This window comes from Pogoniulus pusillus, chromosome 13 (genome assembly GCF_015220805.1).
Source record: "Pogoniulus pusillus isolate bPogPus1 chromosome 13, bPogPus1.pri, whole genome shotgun sequence".
Lineage (NCBI taxonomy): Eukaryota > Metazoa > Chordata > Aves > Piciformes > Lybiidae > Pogoniulus > Pogoniulus pusillus.
The window spans coordinates 3090316-3116465 of record NC_087276.1 but is presented as its reverse complement, the minus strand read 5'-3'; the positions used below and the strand labels follow the sequence as shown (position 1 = coordinate 3116465).

Genomic DNA, 26150 nt, shown 5'->3' with positions numbered 1-26150 from the left:
ATGGAGGATTTTTGCTCTGCCATCAGCCCTGATAACAATGAATTAATCTGTCTGGCTTTGTAAAAATAATGTTTCAAGATAAAATGTCCTTTTTTTAACTTAGTCTGAAAATTCTGTTTTGCACTGAGATACAAATGAAATATGATCCTGTTTTAAATTGTCCCTAGGTCTCATTAGGTGGTGTTGATCTCACAGTGCGGGTCCTCACAACAGGTTATTGGCCTACTCAGTCAGCCACACCAAAGTGCAACATCCCTCCAGCCCCCCGGCATGCTTTTGAAATATTTAGAAGGTATGTGTAAAGCCCCCAGATTTTGAGGCAGAAACTTCCAGAAGAAACTTGTTCAACTTGCAGATGTATTTTAGCATTAAAGATGTGTTAGCGTGCTAATGTGCTTAGACATGAGGAAGGAACTCTTCCCTGTGAGAGTGGTGAGGCAAGGTGCAGGAACAGGTTGCTCAGACAAGCTGTGGAGGCTCCAGCCCTGAAAATGTGCAAAGCTAGGATGAATGAGACCTTGAGCAACATATCCTAGTAGGAGGTGTCTCTGCTGTCTCAATTCTAATTTAAATTCTCAGGGACTCAAATATATTTGATAGAACCAATAACAATTTATAGTGCCCTTCCCTCTTCCCCCTTCTTCCCCCAAAGAAAGGAATCAGATGTAGAGAGAGGAAAAGGTAAGCACACCCAAATAAATAAATCTCACTCCATTTGGAAGGTAAAAAGAAAAGTTTAACAGTAAATTCAAAAGGTATCTGAGGTAGGGAAGTTACAAAGGGGTAGGGAAGGGAAAACAAATACAAAATGTGTAGATACAAGCAGATTTTGATGGTGATGGCTTTGGCTGCCTCCTGGGTGATGGCCACGTGGTGAAACAACAAGAACCAGGAACAGGATGGTGATGCTGGTAAGCAGGGAGGCAGAGAGTGCAGAGAGAGAGAGAGAACGGAAAGTCCCCCTGCTTTTATGGGTCTTTAGACAGGAAGGAGAAGTGAGCTAACCATCACCTGGTGGTGTTCAGACCCACCCCTGGGGAGGGGTAAGACCACCTAGGGTCAGGTTCAAGGTTACTCCCCCTGGAGGGTTAACCCTGTACACCTGCCCACGGCAAGGGGATTGGAACTAGAAGATCTCTCTGGTCTCTTCCAGCCCAAACCATTCTGTGATCCTGTTCTTTTGCAGCTCATGCAGAAAGTGGAGAACGCTATAGTCACGTTTCTAGGCTTGAGATTTTGGGAGCTTATCAACCGAGTTTTGACAAAGCACAAGTTAGAAATGCCTCTAATTGTTTACAGCAGTTTCCTCTTAGACACAAGACAAGAACTGTGTGTTAAGCTTTTGATTGCATTGTGTTTCAGGTTTTATTTAGCCAAACACAGCGGGCGACAGCTGACACTCCAGCACCATATGGGTTCTGCAGATCTCAACGCCACGTTCTACGGGCCTGTTAAAAAGGTAAAATGGCAGAACCATGAAAACATTTAGTCTTTTTTGTTTCAAAGGAAACAAACAAGTGTAGTAACTACAGAATTCTGTGAAACAAAAGCTTACCCCCTGATGGATGGGATGGTTTGGGTGTTACCCACCCCACCCCCTACTTTGGAAAATCACTCAGACTAGACTCACGGGCTCTGGAAATTGAATTAAGCTTTATATTTACAGCTTAGCACAATAGACAAGCAGAGATTTACAATCTATACAGCTATAGACAGAAATAGGCAAAGTAAATTATAATACAGAATCACAGCAGCCCTCCCAGAAAGCTGAGTCCCCAGGAGGGGCTCCCAACCACCCTTCCACCTTCCTCCCACCCCTCTACCTTACCCTAGATCTTGCCTTATGTTTAAGGTAGTTTGGAGGGTCAGCCAGGGGGGTTAGGAAGCAGAAGGATTAGTCACACAGATGACAGGTTAGGTTAGAGAGAGAAGTTCAGCCCAAAAGAGACAGGGAGCAACTCTATTATCTATGTTTATGTTATTTGTTCTCAGCAAGCCTATGAGTGCAGCAGACATCAGCATTGTTTCCTTTTCACAGCCTGTAATCTAGTTCTTCTCACCAAAACATTCTAGCTAGTCTCAAACTAGCACAATGGTCATACAGGATCCAGCTTTGTGGGGCTTGGAAGGTGTCCAGAGAAGGGCAACAAAGCTGTTGAGAGGCCTGGAGCACAGCCCTGTGAGGAGAGGCTGAGGGAGCTGGGGGTGTGCAGCCTTCAGAAGAGGAGGCTCAGGGCAGAGCTCATTGCTGTCTACAACTACCTGAAGGGAGGCTGTAGCCAGGTGGGGTTTGGTCTCTCCTCCCAAACAGCCAGCAACAGAAGAAGGGGACAGAGTCTCAAGTTGTGCCAGGGTAGGTCTAGGCTGGATGTTAGGAGGAAGTTCTTCCCAGAGAGTGATTGGCATTGGAATGGGCTGCCCAGGGAGGTGGTGGAGTCACCATCCCTGGAGGTGTTCAGGAAGACACTGGATGAGGCACTTAGTGCCATGGTCTGGTTGATTGGACGGGGCTGCATGATAGGTAGGACTTGGATGATCTTGGAGGTCTCTTCCGACGTGGTTGATTCTATGAAGGGACCTCTGAAGATCATCTAGTCCAACTCCCCTGCTAAAGCAGGGTGCCCCACAGCAGGTTACTTAGGACTGCACCATCCAGATGGGTTTGGGATCTCTCCAGAGAAGACAACTCTAAGTAATATAAGAATAAGGTGCATTCCATTGGCTGCAGAGTCTGATTCTTCCTTGGTGGCAGTTTTGATTATTTTTTTTCCCCACTAATCTGAATGCATCATTTGATATCATCCTTATGTTACTTTAGTGCAAAAGCATTTTTTCAGACCTTGGAGTCTTAGTTGGATTCATAGAAGTACAGTGCTCAATGTTCACATCTACATGAAAATAATTTCCTTGTGGTTTAAGACTGGTTCTAAAATGCTAAGCTTACAGGTAGTAGTGGCTTGGGAAGGTGGACAGCAATGCAAAATAACCTTCAAGTTTAAAGACAAAGTATTAATGTGCAATTGTAAGGATGTTAAAATTCACAGAATCAGCCAGGTTGGAAAAGACCTCCCAGATCATCCAGTCCAACCTAGCACCCAGACCTATCCAGTCATCTAGACCATGGCACTAAGTGCCTCAGCCAGGCTTTTCTTGAACACCTCCAGGGATGGTGATTCCACCACCTCCCTGGGCAGCCCATTCCAATACCAATCACTCTCTCTGCCAACAACTTCCTCCTAACAGCCAGCCTCTACTTCCTCCAGCATAGCTTGAGCCTGTGTCCCCTTGTTCTTTTGCTGGTTGTGTGGGAGAAGAGACCAGGATATGTATTAGAGATAAAACTAAGAACCCTCAGGAATGAGAAGGTAGCAGAACAGGGGCCAGTGAGTGGAGTAGTGGAGTCTCCATCCTGACTCAGTGTTTGCCTGAAGGCATCCCTCAGCATCATGCTCTGGTTGTTCTGGCTTTGAGTGGTGGCCAGCCTACTTGGTGGCATCTGCAGAGGCGCCTCTAGCCTCACTCACCCTGCGCTTCCAAGACCAGGTGGCATATGCTGTTCTGTCAGCTGTGTAGGCTGCTTTCCGAGGGAATTATTTCATCATATAGCTTCCATCCTGCCAAGGTAAAATATTTTGCAGTGGAGAATCATCTAATAGTAGTTTTGTCCTTTTAAAATAGGAAGATGGCTCAGAGGTTGGCGTAGGAGGCGCCCAAGTGACCGGCTCAAACACGCGGAAGCACATATTGCAAGTCTCCACCTTCCAGATGACGATATTAATGCTCTTTAACAACAGAGAAAAATACACATTTGAGGTAAGAGTTGTGGGCTTCTTGCCACATTTCAGTTAACTGGTTTAGGCACTTTCTTGTCCTCTCAAGTAAACCTTTGGAGATAAGGTACTTCTCATTGGAGTGCAGATCAGCCCAATCAGTTGCGACCGATCACAAGCAGTGCACCTGGGAAGCAGTCCTAGGAAGGAATTGCTTTGGAAACAGAGGTTTTCAGAAAGGTTGGAGCAAGTTGTGAGTGTGGTGTATAGGGTTAACACTCCTGGGGGAGTAACCCTGAACCTGACCCTAGGGGTCTTGGCCCCTCCCCAGGGGTGGGCCACACTCCAGGTGATGGTTAGCCCACTCCCCCCACTTCCTGTGGTATAAAAGAGAGAGGAGTTTCCTGTCTCTTGCTCTTTTTCCTTTGCTCCCTCTTGGCACACACACTCACGCTGCATTCCAGCACACCCCGTGGCAGCCACGAGGCAGAGACACCATCACATTGCTCGGGTTGTATCCATCCCTTGTTGTATTTTGCTGTTTTCTCTTCCTTATCCTTTGTAAACTCCCCTACCTCCAATACCTTTTTCTTAGTTATTGTTAAACTTTTCCTTTTTAACTTCCAAATCGAGTGAGATTGATTTATTGGGGTGTGCTTATCTTTTTTCTCTCTCCCTATCTTTGGGAAAAGGAGGGGGAAGAGGGGAGGGCACTCTATAAATTCTATAAATTGTCATTGGGTCTGTTAAATTTATTGGAGTCTCTGGGAACTTGCATTTGAACCCAAGACTGTGTTTTTTTTTCCTGGGCCACAGAACTACAGTAAAGCTGAAGTTTGAAAGCAGCAGGTGGCTCCATTTCCTCATTTTATCTTTGAGCAACTGGATTTAGAGGCCAGAAGGTAGAGCAGGATTTGTATTCTGGCTTCTTAAACACTGAAGCTCTTATATTGGCTGACTGGAGTGAGCTGTAGGATGAATCAAAGACCTTTGATCCTTTCTCTGAAATGGTGAGCCACAGAGGACAGTGATGAAGGTTCAGATAGATTCTTAGCAAGGATACTAGAGGGCCAGTGCTGGGAAAGGTTAAAGTGGTCAGCTGGTATGACAATGTTGAAGAAGCCTTTGGGAGCGGGAGGAGAATCCTGTGCTATGAGGTTTGAGCCTTGTGATGTTAATGTCAATTAACAGTTTCCTTTTAGATGTTATCTTCTGCTTGAGAGTGTACTGACAGCCATAAAAAGCAGAATGGGTGTAGTCTGAAACAATGAATTTCCAGGGTTTCTTATCTACCTTTGACTGTATTATGCAGAATAATACCTTGCCTTTTTATTTGGCTCTTGTTATCAGCTTATTTGGCGTAGCTGTAACCTGTTAATATTTCTTTGAAGTAGTCTCAGTTGGGATTAACAAAGGCAGAGTTTGATAAGAGACTCTTAATAAGCTACTACTGTACTATGTACAGGTCTGGAGCCCCCAACACAAGAAGGACATGGAACTGTTGAAGTGAATTCAGAGGAGGCTACGAAGATGCTCAGAGAGCTGCAGCAGCTCTGCTATGAGGACAGGCCGCAAGAGTTGGGAGTCTGCAGCCCAGAAGAGAGAAGGCTTTGAGGAGACCTTACAGTGGCCTTCCAGTATCTGAAGGGGGCCTACAGGAAGGCTGTGGAGGGACTATTGACAGGGTCTTGTAATGACAGGATGAAGGGTAATGAGTTTAAACTGGAAGAGGGGAGATTCAAGCTAGATGTTAGGAAGAAGTTCTTTGCAGTGAGGGTGGTGCGACACTGGCACAGGTCTCACACCTCCCTGGAGGTGTTCAGGACCAGGTTGGATGAGGCCTTGAGCGACCTGTTCTAGTGGGAGGTGTCTCTGCCTATGGCAGGGGGTTGGAACTGCATGAGCAGTTGCAACCTGAACCATTCTACATGGATTTCATAAAAGATACTTTAGAGCACAGGAAGTCCTGTTTGTTGTGAAACCTATAGCAGGAAAATTACAGCTTTGAGTACTTTCTGTGCAGAGTACTTGAGGAGGAACAAAAAAATAAAGAAGATGACATAGCTCAGTTTTTCTTGAAGTTGGTGTTGAAATTGGGCTGGAGGCTACATTATTCCACAGAACTGTAGACTTGGGGTAGTTGTGCCTCATCCATACATGGCTAAATACATTGTAGAGTAGTGAAAAATGCAAATGTTAATACATGCTGTAGTTGATAGCTTGTTTTACTAAGGCCAGATGATAGGGAAATGTGTCCCATTTGCTTTTAGGTTATGTCTGTTTTGCTTATTTCTGGTTTGAGAGTTCTTAGCCTCTTTTTCTGTGCTCCATTATATCTAAAGCATTAAGACACATTTGTTTTGTTTGGTTTCTCTGGTGAAGTGTGTGGGAGTTGTCTTTAACTGCAGCCAGGAAAGCTTATGAAAGCCTAAGAGCGGAATGAACTTAATCTTTGTTCATTGATTATTGAACACCATGATTAATTGCTGGGTGCTGGCCAACTGTTCTTTCTCTGTCATATCAAATAAGTGCTGTTAGTGCAGCACAGTATGAGAAATGGTTGTGCTGTGAGCTTGTGTAAGCAACTGTCTGACACAAAAGTGCTCCTGCAGGTTCCCAGCTAAGAAGTCCCCCTTACAGCTGAGTGGATTTTGCTGGTTTGCTTTGCATTCAGCCTGATTAATTTCAAACTTGACATTCTCCTCATAATTCTGTGATTGAGAGAAAAAGGGAATGATGATGATGATGACAGTGATGCAAAAATCATGCCCAAGATGCTACAGGAATTTAAAGTTGAGTACAAAGAATTCCTTCAGAGAAGCCTATGGATTTATTGTATTTCAGTAGTTACATACACAAAAGAACTGGTTGCCATGTAGCCCTCCATTAATCTAGAGTGAATTGAAGAGGCAGGGTCTTATAGACTCATGGAATGGTTTGGATTGGAAGGGGCCTTAAAGGTGTTCTTGTTCCAACCCTGCTGCCATGGGCAGGGACGTCAACTAGACCAGCTTGCTCAAGGCCCAATCCAATCTGCTTTAGAACACTTCCAGGGCTAGAGCCTTCCGTAGCAGCTTGTTCCAGTGCCTCACCACCCTCACAAGGAAGAATTTCTTCCTAATACCTAGTCTACATGTAGTTTCTTCCAGCTTGAAGCCATTACCCTTCACCTTGTCACTGCATGCTTTGTAGCAAGTCCCTCTACAGCTATCCTGTAGATTCCCTTCAAATACTGGAAGGCTGCTTTAAGGTCTCCCCAGAGGCCCCCCTTCTCCAGGCTGAACAATCTCAGCTCTCTCAGCCTGTCTTCACAGGAGAGATGCCCTAGCTTTCAGATCATCTTTGGCTCTCCTCTGACCCTTCCACTGGCAAAGACCTTCTCAACAGTGCTACTGACTGCAAAAGCAGTTTCTGATCGGACATTATCGGGAACATTATGGATGTTCTCCATCACTGAGTGACTTAGAACTTGTTCTGTTTGGCAAGTGCTGGCGAGTGAAGAAGTCCTTTCAGCCTTCTCAAAAATGCAGTGAGGTGAAGCAGGTGGTGTTCATTCTTCTCTCTTCAGCTCATGGTGACTATTTACTTGACAGAATTTCCTCTGTGCAGGCCCAGGTGGATCACGTTGCATGGTGTGTGTGTGCGTACATACATATTGAGACTTGGCTACCAAACGGATTCTCAACCTTGCAAGCCTCAGTGCTGTTTGCAAAACGTGACACTGATTCCTCCCACAGCCATCAACTAATGAAGGCCTGTTTTTCTCCAGGAAATCCAACAAGAAACTGATATCCCTGAAAGAGAGCTGGTTCGAGCCCTGCAGTCCTTGGCGTGCGGCAAACCGACGCAACGTGTCCTCACAAAGGAGCCTAAATCAAAAGAAATAGAGAATGGTCACATATTTACAGTGAATGATCAGTTCACCTCCAAACTACACAGAGTCAAGATTCAGACAGGTAAGGGAAGGTTGTAGCCTACTCTCTTGCAGCTCCAAAACTGCTGCCTTTAAATGCCAAATGATCTTTTGCAGGGTTGATGCCCATACGAGTGAAAAAGAAGAGAGTAATACTTTGTTGACATTTTGTGCCAGCAGAATGGAAGTTAAATACTGAAAGAAATGTGGGAGTTGTAATTAAACTTTTTATTGAACAAAATTTGTAATTTTAATTAGTAATTTGTGGTCTTAACAGCAACTGCTGAACAAGAAGTAAAATACAGTGTCATTGATGTAATTGAAAATACTCCACTGATTGACTCAGAAATAAGAGAATTGCCTCAGGAGTTGCTGCACTGCTATGAAATTGAGTGATTCTGTCCCTCTGATCATGGCCCAAGGCACTTCCCTAGCTTAACTGAAGTAAACTTTGTGACAACTCTTTGAGCTTTAGTGGAATTTTTGCCTTTTCATTTCCACTCCATGCACATCTGTGAATGGTGCATACGATTTGGGGATCAAAGGGAGGCTGTAGCCAGGTGGGGTTGGTCTCTTCTCCCACACAACCAGCAACAGAAGAAGGGGACACAGTCTCAAGCTGTGCTGGGGAAGGTCTAGGCTGGATGTTAGGAAGAAGTTGTTGGCAGAGAGAGTGATTGGCATTGGAATGGGCTGCCCAGGGAGGTGGTGGGGTCACCATCTCTGGAAGTGTTGAAGCAAAGCCTGGATGAGACACTTAGTGCCATGGTCCTAGTTGATTGTCTAGGGCTGAGTGCTAGGTTGGACTGGATGATCTTGGAGGTCTCTTCCAACCTGCTCGATTCTATGTTCTAAAGCTCAATGCTTGTGATTTTGTTTCTGTCTTACATAGACTTAATGTGTATCACTAAAAATTGAGAGATAATTGGGGGAGTGAAGAAGCACAGAGGGAAGGTGTTACAGCAGTGTGGGAGGAGGGCTTGGGTATAACAATGAAAGGTGTAGCAGAGAAACTGCATATAAAGGCAGAAATAGAAGAGGAGAAGAAAATACAGAGTATAATTAAGTTGGAGAGGATAAAGTTGAACTCCTTCTTAAGGTACTTAATTAGTTAATAAAGTAAATTTTCAGTCCTCCTTTCTGTTTTAATGAATGGATTATTTTCTATATTACAGAGGAAAACATTTAGTGGGAGCATGAGGGTTGGTGGTGCCTGTAGCAGATTTGAGCACTGTTCAAGCTTTAACATAGCCATAATTTAAATAACAGATTGGTACCTTGTCAGCTGCTATCAATATGCTAGAAAGTGTTAATATGTTCTTGTGGCTGCTTTTCAACAGGAAAAAAAATCAAGTTTGGGAATGTCAAAACTCAGGAAAATAGAAGTTGATGTCTAGGTGAAATAAATAGTGAAGCAGCTCATGCTGACACAATGATTTTACAATCATGCTTTACATTCCTTCCTTCTCTTTAAGTTGCTGCCAAACAAGGAGAATCTGATCCAGAAAGGAAAGAAACAAGGCAGAAAGTAGATGATGACAGGAAACATGAGATAGAAGCTGCTATAGTTCGGATAATGAAATCTAGGAAGAAGATGCAACACAATGTGCTAGTAGCAGAGGTATGTTTGTGCACTGTTCTGATATGGGCTCAGGGTTTCCTTTTTGTCTTTCCTATTAAACAAGTCTCCCATTATGCTGAAAGGCTGTTGAGAGATGTTGTGTTAATTCCCTCCAGGATTATTTTCCCTTTGTATCTGAAGATCTCACCCTTCACTTTAGGATGTACTCATGGATATATCCCATTTTCCTCCTCCTTTTCAGTGCTCTTGTGATGTTACTGAATTCCTTGAAATAAGTGGGCAATGAAACCTACTGCACTTAAGATTATTTTCTGCTCTGATCTTGTTATTGACTGTTGTGTCCAGATTTGAGAGATTTGAGCTCTGAGTCCTGCTGCTTTTAACTCCAAATTCCTGACAGCTTCAGTACATGCTTTCCACCCCTGGACTCCCTGAGGGCTGTCAAACTGAGAGTATTCTCGGGTTGTGACTGGGCAGCCAGAGAAGGACAGTGATGCTGATGAAGGGTCTAGAGCACAAGACTTGTGAGGAGCAGCTGAGGGAACTGGGCTTGTTTAGCATGGAGGAAAGAAGTCTGAGGGGAGACCTTGTTGCTCTCTACCATTCCTGAAAGGAGGTTGGAGCGAGGTGGGAGTCAATCTCCTCTCCCAAGTAGCCAGTGATAGGACAGGAAATAGCCTCAAGTCATGTGAGTGGAGGTTTAGGTTGCATATTAGATGAAACTTATTCACTCATGGGGTTATTAAACACTGAAATAGGCTCTCCAGGGAAGTGGCTGAATCTCCATCCCTGGGGGTGTTTAAGCATTGATGCAGTGCTGAGGGACGTGGTTTAGCACCAGGCTTGGTAGAGTTGGCTCTAGGCCAATGAGGTTTTTGGGTGTGTTAAGAAGAGTGTGTCCAGCAGATCATGGGAGCTTCTCCTTCCCCTCTACTCTGCCCTGGTGACACTTCATCTTGTCTTGAATACTGCCTTCAGTTTTGGGCTCCCCAGTTGAAGCAGGACAGGGATCTGCTGGAGAGAGTCCAGCGGAGGGGTACAAGGATGATGAGGGGACTGGAGGGCATGGCTGATGAGAAGAGGCTGAGGGACCTGGGTCTCTTTGGTCTGAAGAATGGAAGAGTGAGAGGGGATTTAATCAATGTTTATAAACATCTGAGGGCTAGGGGTCAGGAGTAGTAGGGCAGGCTCTGCTCACTTGCTCCCTGTGACAAGGAGCAATGGGTGTAAGTTTCAGCACGGGATGTTCCACGTCAACACAAGGGAGAACTTCTTTACTGTAGGGGTCTCAGAGCACTGGCACAGGCTCCCCACAGAGGTTGTGGAGTCTCCTTCCCTGGAGACTGTCAAGATGCATTCCTTTGTACTGGGAAAGGTCTAGGCTGGATGTTAGGAGGAAGTTGTTGTCAGAGAGAGTGATTGGCATTGGAATGGGCTGCCCAGGGAGGTGCTGGAGTCGCCATCCCTGGAGGTGTTGAAGCAAAGCCTGGATGAGGCACTTAGTGCCATGGTCTAGTTGACTGGATAGGGCTGGGTGCTAGGTTGGACTGGATGATCCTGGAGGTCTCTTCCAACCTGCTTGATTCTATGATTCTAAGATCTGAAAGGTCTTTTCTAAACAAAATGATTCTGTGCTGCCTGAATAATGCACAGAACACAGTCAGTAAAGACAGAGGAAAGCTCTCCTGCGAGGGTGTCAGAGCAGGCTCTACAGAGAGGTTGTGAAGTCTTCTTCTCTGGAGAGAATCCAAACCCATCTAGATATTGGGCAAGCTGCAGGTGCCTGACCCTACTCTAGCAGGGGAGTTGGAGCAGATATTCCCCAGAGTTCCATTCCAGTCCCTCCATACTGGGATTCTGTGACCCCAGTGAAGTCTGACTGGCAGCTTACTCGCCAGCTTTTTACCAGCCCATCCTGGTGCCTGCAAGCCAGTTTTGCAGCAGGGTTGTGCAGCAGAAGGCCAGCTGGACTGGATGAGCTTGGAGGTCTCTTCCAACATGGTTGATTCTATGATTGTGTGCTAGATTGTGTGGTCCTGCCCTGGCAGAGGGGTTGAACTCAATGATCTCCTTTGGTCCCTTCCAACCTCTAATCCCCTGTGATCCTGTGATCTCGAAGATCTCGTTCAGCCAAAACGATTCAGCGCTAATGTGCTTAGTGCTTTCCCTTGTCCCGTGCCCTCACCTGCCTTTTCTAATCTCCTGTTTCAGGTAACTCAGCAGCTGAAGGCTCGATTCTTACCAAGTCCAGTTGTTATCAAAAAACGTATTGAAGGACTTATTGAGAGAGAGTATTTGGCGCGAACGCCCGAGGATCGCAAAGTGTACACTTACGTAGCGTAAAGCGCGTTCGGAAGGTTGGGTTTGCCCTTGGACTGTACTCTTCGCATGAACTGGGAAGTTCTTTTAAATCATTAATATTAAGACGACCATCTCTTCTATTAAATTACATGTTCTAGACCGTTCAGATCAAGCCTTTTACTCCTTTGGAGAGTTTTCAACATCAAATTGATTGAGCTTCAGGCTTTCCAACGTTACCCCTGTTAGACGTCATCCTTACAATCCTTTGGGGCGGGGCGGGGGGGGAGAAAAAAAACCCAATGTGAATGTGCCGCGTTTGTTTTCGATACTGTATGAAAACAGGAAGAGAAATAAAAGATGAGATTTAGAAAACACAGCTCATTGAAAGCAAAACAAAACATACAGACAAAATATACCCCACGCAAATAAAATGGTTGGAATTTCATTTCCCCAGGTCTTCAGTGTCGCTGTAACCGTGTGTCCGTAGTGTCGCTTAGCGCTTCGCGCGGTGTACGAGTTGGGTTTGAAAAGAAGCCACAACTGGTAAAGCAAAAACCCCCTTTTCTTTTGCCCTGCTTCAGATCTTTCTTTTAACTATGTTTAATTTAAATGTTTGGCAAATTTTGGGTTGGGTTTTGGTTGGTTTTTTGTTTTTTGAAGACCCAAGAAGACAACTCGAGCATGTTTCACCCTTCCCGGCTGCACTCAACTCTTCCACGCCAACGTGAATCGGAAACTTCTGGGGGCTCAAAAAATAGGAGAAGAAGAAAGACCATAAATAATTTTGGCTTTCCCTCTGTAATTTGAGTTCTTCAAAATTAAAACTCTATCTTGATTAGGTTTGTTCTGGTTTCTTCATAGGAAAACAGGAGAAGATTTTAGTGTGTATAAACTGTATAATAATTTTTGCTGTTGTACTCACTGCTGATGGTGGATTGTACAGGGCGATGTTTTTATTTCACTCAATGTAGACAAAAATAAATTTAAAATAAATGGATTTAGTGTACACAAGCAACTAAGTCAAGTGTGTCAGAGTGCAGGGTTGGCAGTCTTCTGAAGCTAAAAACCTTGTCCCTTGAGGGAGACCATTCTGGGATTATGTTTTGTTAACAATCGTCAGGGAGGGATCTGGAGCCCCAGGGCTTCCCACCGTAAGCGCGTGCTTCAGGAGGTTAAAACGAAGCCAGCCTGCACTACTGTGCTGCGACGAAGGCTGGGTTGGAGTGGCTGAGAGCAGCCAGACAGAGAGGGATCTGGGGGTGCTGATTGATACCCGCCTGAACATGAGCCAGCAGTGTGCCCAGGTGGCCAAGAGAGCCAGTGGCATCCTGGCCTGCATCAGGAATGGTGTGGTCAGCAGGAGCAGGGAGGTCATTCTGCCCCTGTACTCTGCACTGCTTAGACCACACCTTGAGTACTGTGTTCAGTTCTGGGCCCCCCAGTTTAGGAGGGACATTGAGATGCTTGAGTGTGTCCAGAGAAGGGCGACGAGGCTGGGGAGAGGCCTTGAGCACAGCCCTACGAGGAGAGGCTGAGGGAGCTGGGATTGGTTAGCCTGGAGAAGAGGAGGCTCAGGGGAGACCTCATTGCTGTCTACAGCTACCTGAGGGGAGGTTGTGGCCAGGAGGAGGTTGCTCTCTTCTCTCAGGTGGCCAGCACCAGAACAAGAGGACACAGCCTCAGGCTGCACCAGGGGAGATTTAGGCTGGAGGTGAGGAGAAAGTTCTTCCCTGAGAGAGTCATTGGACACTGGAATGGGCTGCCCGGGGAGGTGGTGGAGTCGCCGTCCCTGGAGCTGTTCAAGGCAGGATTGGACGTGGCACTTGGTGCCATGGTCTGGCCTTGAGCTCTGTGGTAAAGGGTTGGACTTGATGACCTGTGAGGTCTCTTCCAACCCTGATGATACTGTGATACTGTGAAAGAACTCTAGGAAGCTTTGGTTCTGTTTTTTAAGCCTGGTGTTAGTTTTTTCTGAGCTGGAACCCAAGGGAAGGAGTAGTGTCTGTAATTCCACTGCCCTGGATGTTTCCCTCTGTTTAGTCCGTGTCTTGTGATGCACAATCACACCCACATGGAGTCATATTTTACACTCAACCTGCTTGGGCATCATAAATTGAAAAGCAACATAAAAATCAGGTTTTATTTGTGAAAAGTAACATTAAAAAAACCCAAAGATTTTTAGCTAGGAGATGGTGAATTAAAGAGTGAAAATACTACTCCAGAAAGCAGGAGCTGTGCTTCTAGGTTCTCAAATCACTGTGCTTCTGTGTTCAGCTTCTTCAGCATCTTCTCTGCTTCACCTGCAGTAACAATCCTGCTCTGAAGAGCCAGTGTAGGTGTCTTACTACCCAGGGACAATTATGCTTTCCTTCCAGGTGGGCTGTTAGGATAATCTTTAGTCCAGTGGCTTTTATACCCTCTTGTTTTTCATCTTTGTTCTTTATTGCTTTCATTGGAGCCCCAGTTTGTTCGGTATCCTGGCTGTGGAAAGCCACTGGTGCTTGCTTTAAGGCATTACCATTGTATTCACATCTAATGTGAATGTCTTGATTTCTGCATCTGAAACAAAGCCAAATTGTTCAAGGACAGCTTTAGGGAAGGACACTCACAAAGGGTGGCTGTGCAGTGTGGTATTTCTGCCTCGTTCCACACAAAGGCCAAGAGGTTGAAGCAGGTACATCCAGTTCCTTCACTCTTCTCATAGCAAGCACAACCTGACCTCTGCATTCACAGTTTTTGCTTGCAAAGGAAATCTTGCTCATGTGCTGTGACTGTAACCAACCCAGCAGTATCTCTGGGGGTCTCCTAGACAGCACAAAGGAGTCTGCCTGCTTGATTCTATGATTCTATGATCAGGTTGCCCAGATCCTCAAATAAGCTGACCTAGAAAGTTTCCAGGGATGGGGTATCCACCACCTGTCTGGCCAGCCTGTGCCAGTGGCTCACCACCCTCGAGGTAAAAAATACCTTCCTTTTATTTGGTCTAAATCTGCCTCTCTCAGTTTTCAGCCATCACCTCCTGTCCTGTCACAACAGGCCCTGCTAAAAAGTCTCTCTCCATTTTTCCTACAGGCCCCACTGAAAGGCTGCAATCAGGTCTCACAGCAGAGGGGTTCCAGCCTCTTCTGGCCTCTCCAACAAGTCTGTGCCTCCCCTCTGCCACGAAGTCCAGAGCTGGACACAGTGCTGTAGGTAGGGTCCCACTGGAGTGGGGCAGAGGGGCAGAATGTCTTGTAATGACAGGACAAGGGATAAGGGGATTAATCTGGCAGAGGGGAGATTTAGACTAGATGTTAGGAGGAAGTTCTTTGCAGTGAAGGTGGTGAGACACTGGCACAGGTTGCCCAGGGGGGTTGTGGAGCACAGAAGCACCCAACGTGATCTTCGATCACGTTGGGTGCTTCTGTGCTCCACAACCCCCCTGGAGGTGTTGAAGGCCAGGTTGGATGAGGCCATGAGCAACCTGTTCTAGTGGGAAGTGTCCCTGCTTATGGCAGGGGGTTGGAACTGGATGATCCTTGAGCTCCCTTCCAACCTAAACCATTCTATGAATTCCCCTCTCTTGACCTGCTGTCCATGCTGCTGTGGGATGCAGCCCAGGAGATCATAGAATCATAGAATCAACCAGGTTGGAAGAGGCCTCCAAGCTCATCCAGCCCAACCTATCCCCCAGCCCTGTCCAGGCATCTAGACCATGGCACCAATTGCCTCATCCAGGCTTTTCTTGAACACCTCCAGGGACAGTGCCTCCACCTCCCTGGGCTGTAAGTGCCCATTGCTAATCCTGCTGAAGCTGCTGTGTGTTTTGAAACTCAGCCTTCAGCTTGGGCTCTCTGTTTCCTGAGAGATTATCTGGGAGCCAACACTGAAAACCTGATTGCCTCAAAGGCTGTGGCAGTTTCAACATGGGCTTCCTCATGGTTTGGCTTTTTGCCAGTGATGCTCCTGGTCTGTGTCTCAGTGCTGCTCTCCCAGCTGTGCACTTGCTCCAGAGCCCATGCTGCTTGGGGATAGCACATCTGCTTTTCTTTCATCAGTACAGTCATAGGATCATAGAATCAACCAGCTTGGAAGAGACCTCCAAGCTCAGCCAGGCCAACCTAGCACCCAGCCCTAGCCAGTCAACCAGACCATGGCACTAAGTGCCCCATCCAGGCTTGGCTTCAACACCTAAGTGTCACTAAGTCTTTTCTTGAACATCCGAGTGTCGCTAAGTGTCCCAGCAAGCTGTGGCTTGGTCCTGGTTGTCTCTCTGTAGTGCTGTGAGGATGCCTCTCTCCCAGCCACCGCAGCCAAGCATCTGGAGGGACTTCTCTCATTTAATCTTGCCTTTTATCTCCCACGAGTCTGGAAACTCCTACTTTGCCCCTGCAGCTCCCCGTGTAGCGTTTCTGACAACAGGAGTCCCGAGTCCAGCCCGTGGGAGGAGTTGCAGGCAGTGCAGCTGCCAGGTTGGAGCTGCGACTGCTGGCAGCACATGAGGCTGAGCTGTCCTGGCAGCTCTGCAAGGTGAGACAGGCTGCAGCCTGCAGCAGCTTCCCCTTCCCTCTCTGTAACCCCCATCTTTCTTCTCTCTCTTTTTTCTGCTGGGATCCCGAGTTGCACAATGCAACTTGATTGGCTAGGGCTGGGTGCTAGGTTGGACTGGATGATCTTAGAGGCCTCTTCCAACCTGGTTGATTCTATGATTCTAATGCCATGGAGCTCTCTGTCCTCTGTGTCTGCTGACAGACCCTCTCTGGATTCCCACTCTGTGTTAGCTGATTAAAAGAACCCAGCAGGACCATTTGGGAGAGAAGTCTACTCCAATAAATGCAGTGGGTTAGATGTTGTTCTTTTCTCTTTAAGCCATTGGGGCTTTGCTTTCCTCTGACATGATGATTAAAGGGAGTCACAAAGTTTGGAGCAAGGGAGAAAGTCTTTGAAACAACTGTTGTATTTGAGTCAGACCTTAATCCTGATTCTTGTCTCTGTGTGCAGATAATTAGCATCTAACAGATTAATTTCGTACTTCTAGCCTTGTTAGGCAGAGCTTGAGGCCGCTGTAAAACAAACAACAAAGCTCTTTTCAAGTCGGGAAGCCCCAACCATTGTGTGCGCTTAATGAGGCCAGCTCTGCACATGCTGCGGCGATTCACGCTCCAGCTCTCTGAAGTTAATTAAGTGCTACTACTCAAAGCCCAAATCCTTACAGATGGTACCCTCAACTTATTGCATCCTGCTCTGCACCATCAGTCTTCTCGGTGTCAGCCAGAGCAAAGGCCTCTGAGCACAGCAGAGGACTAGGCACACCTGAGCGCTTCGCTACCAAACCAGGTTTGGAGTTGCTTTGCTGTGCTTCTCCACCAGGAGATTTCAAGTGTGTAGCAGAGAGCATTCCCTCAGGCTTCACCCGACAAAGTGTGTATTAATCACAGTGTCACAGTATCACCAAGGGTGGAAGAGACCTCACAGATCATCAAGTCCAACCCTTTACCACAGAGCTCAAGGCCAGACCATGGCACCAAGTGCCACGTCCAATCCTGCCTTGAACAGCTCCAGGGACGGCGACTCCACCACCTCCCCGGGCAGCCCATTCCAGTGTCCAATGACTCTCTCAGGGAAGAACTTTCTCCTCACCTCCAGCCTAAATCTCCCCTGGCGCAGCCTGAGGCTGTGTCCTCTTGTTCTGGTGCTGGCCACCTGAGAGAAGAGAGCAACCTCCTCCTGGCCACAACCACCCCTCAGGTAGCTGTAGACAGCAATAAGGTCTCCCCTGAGCCTCCTCTTCTCCAGGCTAACCAATCCCAGCTCCCTCAGCCTCTCCTCGTAGGGCTGTGCTCAAGGCCTCTCCCCAGCCCCATTGCCCTCCTCTGGACACGGCTGCCTGTGTTTGGGCTTTATGCAGGCCTTGCTAGTGTGTGTGTGCTGCCTTAGGCTCCAGGTGAGTTTGGAGGATCAGCCGCGGGGGTTAGGAAGCAGAGGGATTAGTCACACAGACAGCAGGCTAGGGAGGGGAGTGCAGGCAGCCGGAGCCAGCAAGCAGCGCTGTTATCTATGTGCTCTTGGTGCCATCCATCTCAGCAAGCCTGTCGTGATGGTTTGGGCTCTCACCTGCCCCCCCACACTTTGTATTTGCCCCAGCTAACTCAGACGGACCCTGGGAATATAGATGAAGCAATTTATTTACAGCTAGCAGAATTTACAAGCAGCTCTTTACAATATATACAGTTATATACAATTATATACAGAAATATACAAAGGATAAACAATACAGAAGCACAACTCCCCTCCCAGAAACCTGAGTCCCCAGGAGGGGCTCTCAAACCACCCCAACAGCTCCCCCCGGTCCCTCTCAACCTTACCCCAGTTCTCAGGAAGAAGAGAGGTGCAGCCAAGAGGTTAGGGAGCAGGGTTAGAAAGCAGTGATGTTAGAAAGATGTGTCTCGGTCTAAGGCAAAAGCAAGAGTGAGAGACAAAATGGAGAAAGTTTACTTCTTCCCAGAGCTCTCAGCGAGACTGTGAGAGAAGTTGACATCAATTGTTTTCATTTCACTGCCTGTTATCTAGTTCTTTTACCAAAACATTCCAGCTTGCTTCAAACTAGCACAGCTGTGAGCGCAGCAGCCGTCGCCGCCGTGCGCTGCTCACAGCCTGCCGTCTGCCAGCCCAGCTAGGCTGGCGCCCGGGAAGCGCCCACCCCGGCTCCGCTCTGCGTCCTGCGCCGCCGCCAGCCGCTCCCGCACCAACGCGGCTCTGCGTACCCTGCCGGACTCGCTTCTCTCCCCTCCTCCCTTCAGCACAGTGACTGCTGGCCGAAGGTTGAGCCGCAGTTCTGCTAATCTCCTGCAGGAATCTTCCTTGGCGTGTTCAGTAGGTCACCGCGAGTAATGAGCTTTTCCGTTTGGCAGCCAGGCTGGGGAGCTGGGGGAAGGGGACCGGGGAGGAGCTGCTGCTCAGAGCGAAACCAGCGCTTTCCTTTGCCCCATCCCGGGAGGGACTTGCAGTTCCTGAGGCTGCGGTGCTGAAGGGCACGGTTTGGTGGGCACCTGGCGGTGCTGGGTCAATGGTTGGACTCGGTAACCTCAAAAGGTCTCTTCCAGCCGCTCTCTGCCATGCCTGGCGGTGCTGCCTCCCACCACAGGAGGAGCCCTGAGAAGCAGCCTGTGCTTCCAACTCCAATCCCAGCCCTGATGAGCTTCCTCTGCGTTTTACTGTACAGGCAAGACCCTCCCTTTCCTCACACACAGGAAGGCTCTGATGACTGCTTGGCCTTGCCCTGCAGCAAAGAGTGGATGAATCATTTCCTTTTCCATCTCCTAGCCAAATCATGTTGTTTGAGGCTCATCTAGGGTGTTTTAATGCTTTGAGCACTTGCACTCTGCTAGTCACTCTCTTCCTCCAATTGTCTGAGGGCTGGATTTTGTGATTTCCCCTCTAGAGTTGTTATTTGCTGGGAATGTCGTGGTCAGGTTTGTCTCTCTCAGTGAAAATTAATCATTTCCCCCTCCTTTTCCTAGTCAGCCTTTTTATTTTTCACTGTATGTTGCTGTCAGTACAGTTTTAAGCCATGACTTAGTATTTCTACCAGTAAGGTCCCACATAAAGGGAGCCAAGGCACCACTCCTTGGACCTTTAGAATCATAGAATCATAGAATCAACCAGGTTGGAAGAGACCTCCAAGATCATCCAGTCCAACCTAGCACCCAGCCCTGTCCAGTCAACCAGACCATGGCACTAAGTGCCTCAGCCAGGCTTTTCTTGAAGACCCCCAGGGACGGTGCCTCCACCACCTCCCTGGGCAGCCCATTCCAATGCCAATCACTCTCTCTGTGAAGAACTTCTTCCTAACATCCAGCCTATACCTACCCTGGCACAACTTGAGACTGTGTCCCCTTGTTTTATTGCTGGTTACCTGGGAGAAGAGGCCACCCCCCACCTGGCTACAATGCCCCTTCAGGTAGTTGTAGACAGTAATAAGGTCACCCCTGAGCCTCCTCTTCTCCAGGCTAAACAGGCCCAGCTCCCTCAACCTCTCCTCCACGGAGGTTTTGCTCAGTTGAATATAAAGCTGAGATTGCTTTGAAAAATGTAATTAGCTGAGAGGTTTGAGGAACAGCATCATTAATGCTGGTGTTTCTGAGCAGTGACCCACTGCTGTATCAGTATGCCAGCAGACAGAGATGTGTTCATCTTAGGCAGAGGCAGCTCCATATGTTGTTGGAGAGCCTCACTTTGGTTTCAATACTGGCTGCAGTGCAGTGGTTCTGTGCAAAGAATGAGGCTTGACTTGGCTTGTACATATTGCTTCTGGGAAGGCAAAATAGAAAGACACTGAGATTTATTGCCTAGACCCTAGGAGAGGCCTGGAAAGAGGTGCAGTTGTGACTCGTGTGGCCCAGAAGGCAAATAGTCTCCTGGGGTGCATTAAGAAGAGCAGGTCAAGGAAGGTTCTCTTCTGCCTCTGCTCTGCCCTAGTAAGACCACACCTAGAGTACTGTCTGTTTTTGGGCTTCCCAGTTTGAGAGACAGTGAACTCCTGGAGGGAATCTGGAAGAGGCTACAAAGATGCTGAAAGGATTGGAGCATTTCTCTGCCAAGGAAAGGCTGCGAGGCAGGGAGCTGCTTAGCCTGGAGAAGAGTGAGAGGGGATCCTGTCAATACCTGGAACTGGAACACAAACCCCATGAGGAGAGGCAGAGGGAGCTGGGGGTGTGCAGCCTGCAGAAGAGGAGGCTCAGGGCAGACCTCATTGCTGTCTACAGCTACCTGAAGGGAGGCTGTAGCCAGGTGGGGTTGGGCTCTTCTGCCAGGCAAGCAGCAACAGAACAAGGGAACACAGTGTCAAGCTGTGCCAGGGGAGGTCTAGGCTGGATGTGAGGAGGAAGTTGTTGGCAGAGAGAGTGATTGGCATTGGAATGGGCTGCCCAGGGAGGTGGTGGAGTCACTGTCCCTGGAGGTGTTGAAGCCAAGCCTGGCTGGGGCACTTAGTGCCATGGTCTGGTTGATTGTCTAGGGCTGGGTGCTAGGTTGGACTGGCTGAGCTTGGAGGTCTCCTCCAACCTGACTGATTCTGTGATTTTATGATCTAAATGGCAGGGATCAAAAGGATGGGGCCATCTGCTTTCCAGCAGTGCACAGCAGCAGGACAAAGGGTAACTGGCATAAACTGGAACCCAAGAGGTTCCATCTGGATGCAAGGAGAATGTTCTTTCCTTCAGAGGTGCCAGAGCAATGACCCAGGCTGCTCAGAGTTCTGGAGCCTTCTTCTCTGGAGAGCTTCCAAACCTTCCTGGACATTGTGGTCTTGGTAACCTGGGTGAGCTGCTTTAAGTAGGGGTGTTGGACTGGGTGATCCCTGGGGGTCCCTTCCAGTCACAGCCATGTTGGGACTCTGTAGTTTCATCACCCCTAGTGCAGTCTGCACAAGAAGCAGCATGTACTTGTTAGGTACCAGCATGTACTTGGGTCCTGCTAAGTGCCTATCCAGCAAGCCAAACCTGCGTAGTTTGCTATAGGCACTCATTACTTGAGGATCTCAAAACTGAAAAAGAAAAGCAGGTGAAAAAGAGGCAAAGAGGACACTGAAAGGGGGAAGTCTGGTACCCAGCTTTCACAGACTCAGGGTAAGGACTAACCCAGGAGCCAGATTCCAGCTCACCTGTGCTGTGAAGTGTGTAACTGGGACTCGGCATTTGTTCCCAGTGCTCCTCTTTCCTGAAGCTGATCCATATCTGCCTCTATTGTTATCTGTTGTGTTCACGTGTTTGGTTTGTTTGGGTTTTTTCCCTTTTGCTGGGCTCTTTTCCTTCCTTGTTTTCAAAGAACAGCTTATCTGCGTGCCCCAGAAGGGTGGGACTCACGGAGATGACAAGCGCTGGATGCTGCGCTGAAGCCAGCCTGCTGACTAGCAGAAAACACGCCGAGGCTTTCAAACCCGAGTGCCAGATTGCCTGTGCACAGGGCACTGAGGTGCACGCTGCCGGCACTCTGCTGCCTCCAGAACGTCTGTTGCCAGTGCTGACAGGCAAGTGTGCTTACAACAGCATCCCGCCCTGGAGAGCTGCTGCTTTGGTGTCTGTGCTCTTCATCTGCACTGTCCTGCGTGTGAAGGAGAACACGGAGGTGCTCCTGGATGTGCTTGTTCCATGTGCACCACCTTGGAGTCCGAAGATGAGCCTTCAGCTGAGCTCTGCTCTGATGTGAGCGGCCCGGGATGGGTCACATAATGCCTCACGGCTCTACAGCTGCCTTCTGACGTGCGTTGTCAGCGCACACCTGCATACCTCATCGAGACCTTGCAGAACCTGTAGACAATTGAACTCCTTCTGTCAGCACAGAGTCCACCTCTCGTGGACTGAGAATTCAGGAGCAGGAGAGGGAGGGCACCAGTTGGACTGTGCTTTGCCAGGAACCTTAGCCATGGATGGTGGAGCAGACTCTGTGATGACAGTGCATCTTCTGGCCAACTCAGGGCACTCCTTGCTTCTGCAGCGAGCTCTAGATCGGCTCTTGGGGTGGATCTGCCCGGGCATTCGCCTCTTCCTGGTGTCTGAGCGAGTTGCTCCACTCAAATACTATCAGAGATACCATAAAAGAAGCTGTGGCTTTCCTGGAGTATCTGTTCTCCTTTTCCTACAGGAGGAGCTGGGAGAAGAACGGATTTTCCAGGTCCACGAGCAATTCCAGCGCCCGCCCTGGCGCTACCAGTGTGCCCAGACTGCTGATGGGCAAAGCCACTGCTATGCCCCAGCTCAGCAGGACTTCTACAGCCTGGATGAGCAGATGCCTCTGTGGGGCATCAGGCAGGTGCCCTGTGGCCCCGAGATCCTCCGTGTCACACTCTACTGCAGTTTTGATAACTATGAAGATGCAGTGAGGCTCTACGAGCTGATCCTGCAGAAGGAAGCAGTGATTCAGAAAAGCACCTTCTGTGCCTTTGTGCTGTATGCAACCCAAAGCATTGCTGTGCAGCTCTGCCTGAAGCAGCTGCCCATCGGGGTGGCTGCTGAGCCACGGGAGTCAGCAGCCCTGCAGTTCAGGGTGCAAGAAATGGGGCAGCTGGTGCCTCTCCTGCCCAATCCATGCGTTCCCATCAGCAGGACCAGGTGGCAAACACAAGATTACGACGGAAATACAATCCTGCTGCAGGTATGTGTCTGTGGGGCTCTGAGAAGGGTTTTATTACTGCTTGGGGTTTTTTTTTTCAGGCAAAGCAGAATTGCTTGACAATGAGAATTTAAATTCTTGCTTGTTCTTGTTTTCATCTGAGTTTGTGAATGCAGTGACTGGGATCTGCCAGTGCTGTGGTACTGTGGATGAGCATAAGCACAGACCCCTGGAATGATTTTATACTGTTCAATTAACATCATTACTGCTTTGCCTGAAAAGATGAATGCTTTTTGGGGCAGCCTAGTTTCACATGTTCTCTTCCCTGTCTGCATTGAATCATCTGCCCAGGCTGCCCAGGGAGGTGGTGGAGTCATCATCCCTGGAGGTGTTTAAAAGGAGAGTGGATGTGGTGCTTGAAGCTGTGGCCTAGTGATGAAGGATGCTGGGATGAAGGTTGGACTGGTTGATCCTGGTGGTCCTTTCCAACCACAGTGATTCATAGTGTGTGAAACTAATGATTGGACTCAATGATCTTGAAGGTCTTCTCCAACCTAAGAAACTCTGTGATCACAGTAGCCTGTTCTTTTTCTGATGAGACATTAGGTTATGGATGGCTCGGAAAGGAAGTTTTCAGCACCCAGAAACAGATGTGTGCTCCTGCAGCCAAGAAGGCAAATGAAATCCTGGGGGGTATTAAGAACAGTGTGCCCAGCAGGTGCAGTGAGGTTTTTCTACCCTACACGGCCACATCTGGAGTATAGTGACCAGTTTTGGGCTCCTCAGTTCAAGTGAGGCAGGGAACTACTGGAGAGAGTCCAGCAGAGGCTACAAAGAGGATGGGGGGACTGGAGCAGGTCTGGCAAGGGAAAGCTAAGAGCCGGCGGAGAGAAGACAGAAGGATATCGACAATGCTGAGCAGCATCTAAAGGGTAGGGGTCAAGAGGCTGGGACCTATGCTGCCGCCTAGTGGGGCTGTGGCTCACACTGCAAGGGATCTCATCTGGAGAAGAGCAGCCAGGAAGAAAAGGACCTGGGATGCTGGTAGATAGTAGGCTGAAGATGAGCCAGCAGTGTGCCCAGGTAGCCAAGAGAGCCAATGGCATCCTGGCCTGCATCAGGAACAGTGTGGCCAGTAGGACAAGGGAGGTTCTTCTTCCCTTGTACTCAGCACTGCTCAGGCCACACCTTGAGTGCTGCGTCCAGTTCTGGGCTCCTCAATTCAAGAGAGTTGTTGAGGTGCTGGAAGGTGTCCAGAGAAGGGCAACAAAGCTGGTGAGGGGCCTGGAACACAAACCCTATGAGGAGAAGCTGAGGGAGCTGGGAGTGTGCAGCCTGCAGCAGAGGAGGCTCAGGGCAGAGCTCATTGCTGTCTACGACTACCTGAAGGGAGCCAGGTGAGGGTTCTTAGTTTTATCTTTAACACAGTCTATATATTTATCCTGGTGTCTTCTCCCAGGCAAGCAGCAACAGATGAAGGGGAAATAGTCTGAAGTTGTGCTGGGGGAAGTCTAGGCTGGATGTTGTTAGGAAGTTGTTGTCAGAGAGAGTGATTGGCATTGGAATGGGCTGCCCAGGGAGGTGGTGGAGTCGCTGCCCCTGGAGGTGTTGAAGCAAAGCCTGGATGAGGCACTTAGTGCCATGGTCTGGTTGATTGGCTAGGGCTGGGTGCTAGGTTGGCCTGGATGAGCTTGGAGCTCTCTTCCAACCTGGTTGATTCTATGATCTTCATTTGGTGGAGACAGAATAATCTGTTAATGGAGCTCTCTCCAAATTTTGCTGCCCAGGTCCAAGATGCCTCCAGGTGCCATGAAGACAACAGTAGGTTTTCCCATCAGCAGAGCGGAACACTCCTGCAGGACTCTGCCCCAGTGCCTCTCTCTGGAAAGCAGGGTAATCATGGGCAAAGAGGCCAGAGGGGCAGAGGCACGAAGGGCAGAGTCAAACCTGAACCAAGTGACACCCTTACTCCTGAGCAAGCCACTGGTGACCTCCACAGGCCCTTCTGCTCTTCTCACAGCTGTCCAGCAGCCTGGACGTGGTGGGATTGGCATCTTCCTTCCCTCTGTGGACAGGCTGGCTGCAAGCTGCAGGCTTCTCTCCGGGAGAGCTGCATTGGTCAGCAGGCAGCAGAGACCAATGTCGACACTGGGCTGGCTGTGGTGAACTCTGTGAGTGGCTGCTGTCCACTGAACCGCTTCTCCAGAGACCTCCGGAGCAGCCTCCTCCAGCCACCAGCAGCCGCAGACAGGGCCACCAGCACTCTGCCCTGCCGGGACAGCACCCAGCTGCTGGTGGCTGCAGCTAGGAGGACTCGAGCACGAAGAGCTTCGAGCTTGCAAACGCCACGGGCCAGCTCCACACACAGAGCAGAGGATGAGGAGCAGGAATTCTTCATATGACTGAAACCAAACATGCCTAAGGGCTCCAAGTGCCAGGTGCTGCACTTTAGCCACAGCAACCCCATGCAGAGATACAGGCTGGGGTTGGAGTGGCTGGACAGCAGCCAGACAGAAAGGGATCTGGGGGTGCTGATTGATACCTGCCTGAACATGAGCCAGCAGTGTGCCCAGGTGGCCAAGAGAGCCAGTGGCATCCTGGCCTGCATCAGGAATGGTGTGGCCAGCAGGAGCAGGGAGGTCATTCTGCCCCTGGACTCTGCACTGGTTAGACCACACCTTGAGTGCTGTGTTCAGTTCTGGGCCCCCCAGTTTAGGAGGGACATTGAGATGCTTGAGCGTGTCCAGAGAAGGGCGACGAGGCTGGGGAGAGGCCTTGAGCACAGCCCTATGAGGAGAGGCTGAGGGAGCTGGGATTGGTTAGCCTGGAGAAGAGGAGGCTCAGGGGAGACCTTATTGCTGTCTGCAACTACCTGAGGGGTGGTTGTGGCCAGGAGGAGGTTGCTCTCTTCTCTCAGGTGGCCAGCACCAGAACAAGAGGACACAGCCTCAAGCTGTGCCAGGGGAGATTTAGGCTGGAGGTGAGGAGAAAGTTCTTCCCTGAGAGAGTCATTGGACACTGGAATGGGCTGCCCGGGGAGGTGGTGGAGTCGCCGTCCCTGGAGCTGTTCAAGGCAGGACTGGACGTGGCACTTGGTGCCATGGTCTGGCCTTGAGCTCTGTGGTAAAGGGTTGGACTTGATGATCTGTGAGGTCTCTTCCAACCCTGATGATACTGTGAGACTGTGATACTGTGTGATACTGTGACTCAGCGTTGCCAAGCAATGGCTTTTGTGTGTGCAGTGCCTCTTCCTGATGCTCAGCTTACCCCTGCAGTTGTGGCAGCAGTGGGGTCAACAAGTAGATGCAGGCTTTCCATGGGGAGATGCTGAGGAGGCTGCAAGCAAAGAAGAACTCTGTCTTTGCAGAGGGCTGCTTTTTTTTTCAGTGTATAATAGATGGGAGGATTCCTATGCCATATGACTCCTGCTCTAAGATGATCAAAAATAGCCAGTGGTGTCTTCATGTGAGGTGATAAGGTACAGTTTGCCAAGTAG

The 26150-nt window shown here is 48.9% G+C and overlaps 2 protein-coding genes across 2 annotated transcripts in view; both read left to right on the top strand.

Annotated features, from left to right (window-relative positions):
- The window catches only part of CUL3 (cullin 3), a 78089-nt gene extending 65512 nt beyond the window's left edge, over nt 1-12577 (top strand). The window contains exons 11-16 of the mRNA XM_064152793.1: nt 168-292; nt 1363-1459; nt 3679-3813; nt 7540-7726; nt 9159-9304; nt 11477-12577. Of these exons, the coding sequence (XP_064008863.1) occupies nt 168-292; nt 1363-1459; nt 3679-3813; nt 7540-7726; nt 9159-9304; nt 11477-11608 (822 nt within the window). The 3' untranslated portion in view covers nt 11609-12577. The remainder of the gene's footprint in view (nt 1-167; nt 293-1362; nt 1460-3678; nt 3814-7539; nt 7727-9158; nt 9305-11476) is intronic.
- Nucleotides 12578-21941: 9364 nt separating this feature from the next.
- On the top strand, nt 21942-25120 carry FAM124B (family with sequence similarity 124 member B). Its single transcript, XM_064152656.1, has 2 exons — nt 21942-22696; nt 24442-25120. The coding sequence occupies exons 1-2, from the start codon at nt 21968-21970 to the stop codon at nt 25054-25056; spliced, it is 1344 nt and encodes a 447-aa protein (XP_064008726.1). The 5' UTR covers nt 21942-21967; the 3' UTR covers nt 25057-25120.
- The last annotated feature ends 1030 nt before the right edge of the window (nt 25121-26150 follow it).

Excerpts from the sequence above, each read along its gene's own strand:
- FAM124B (XM_064152656.1), top strand. The coding sequence starts at position 21,968 with ATGGATGGTGGAGCAGACTCTGTGATGACAGTGCATCTTCTGGCCAAC. Across the intron at positions 22,697-24,441 it reads GAAATACAATCCTGCTGCAG|GTCCAAGATGCCTCCAGGTG; the intron begins GTATGTGTCTGT and ends TTTGCTGCCCAG.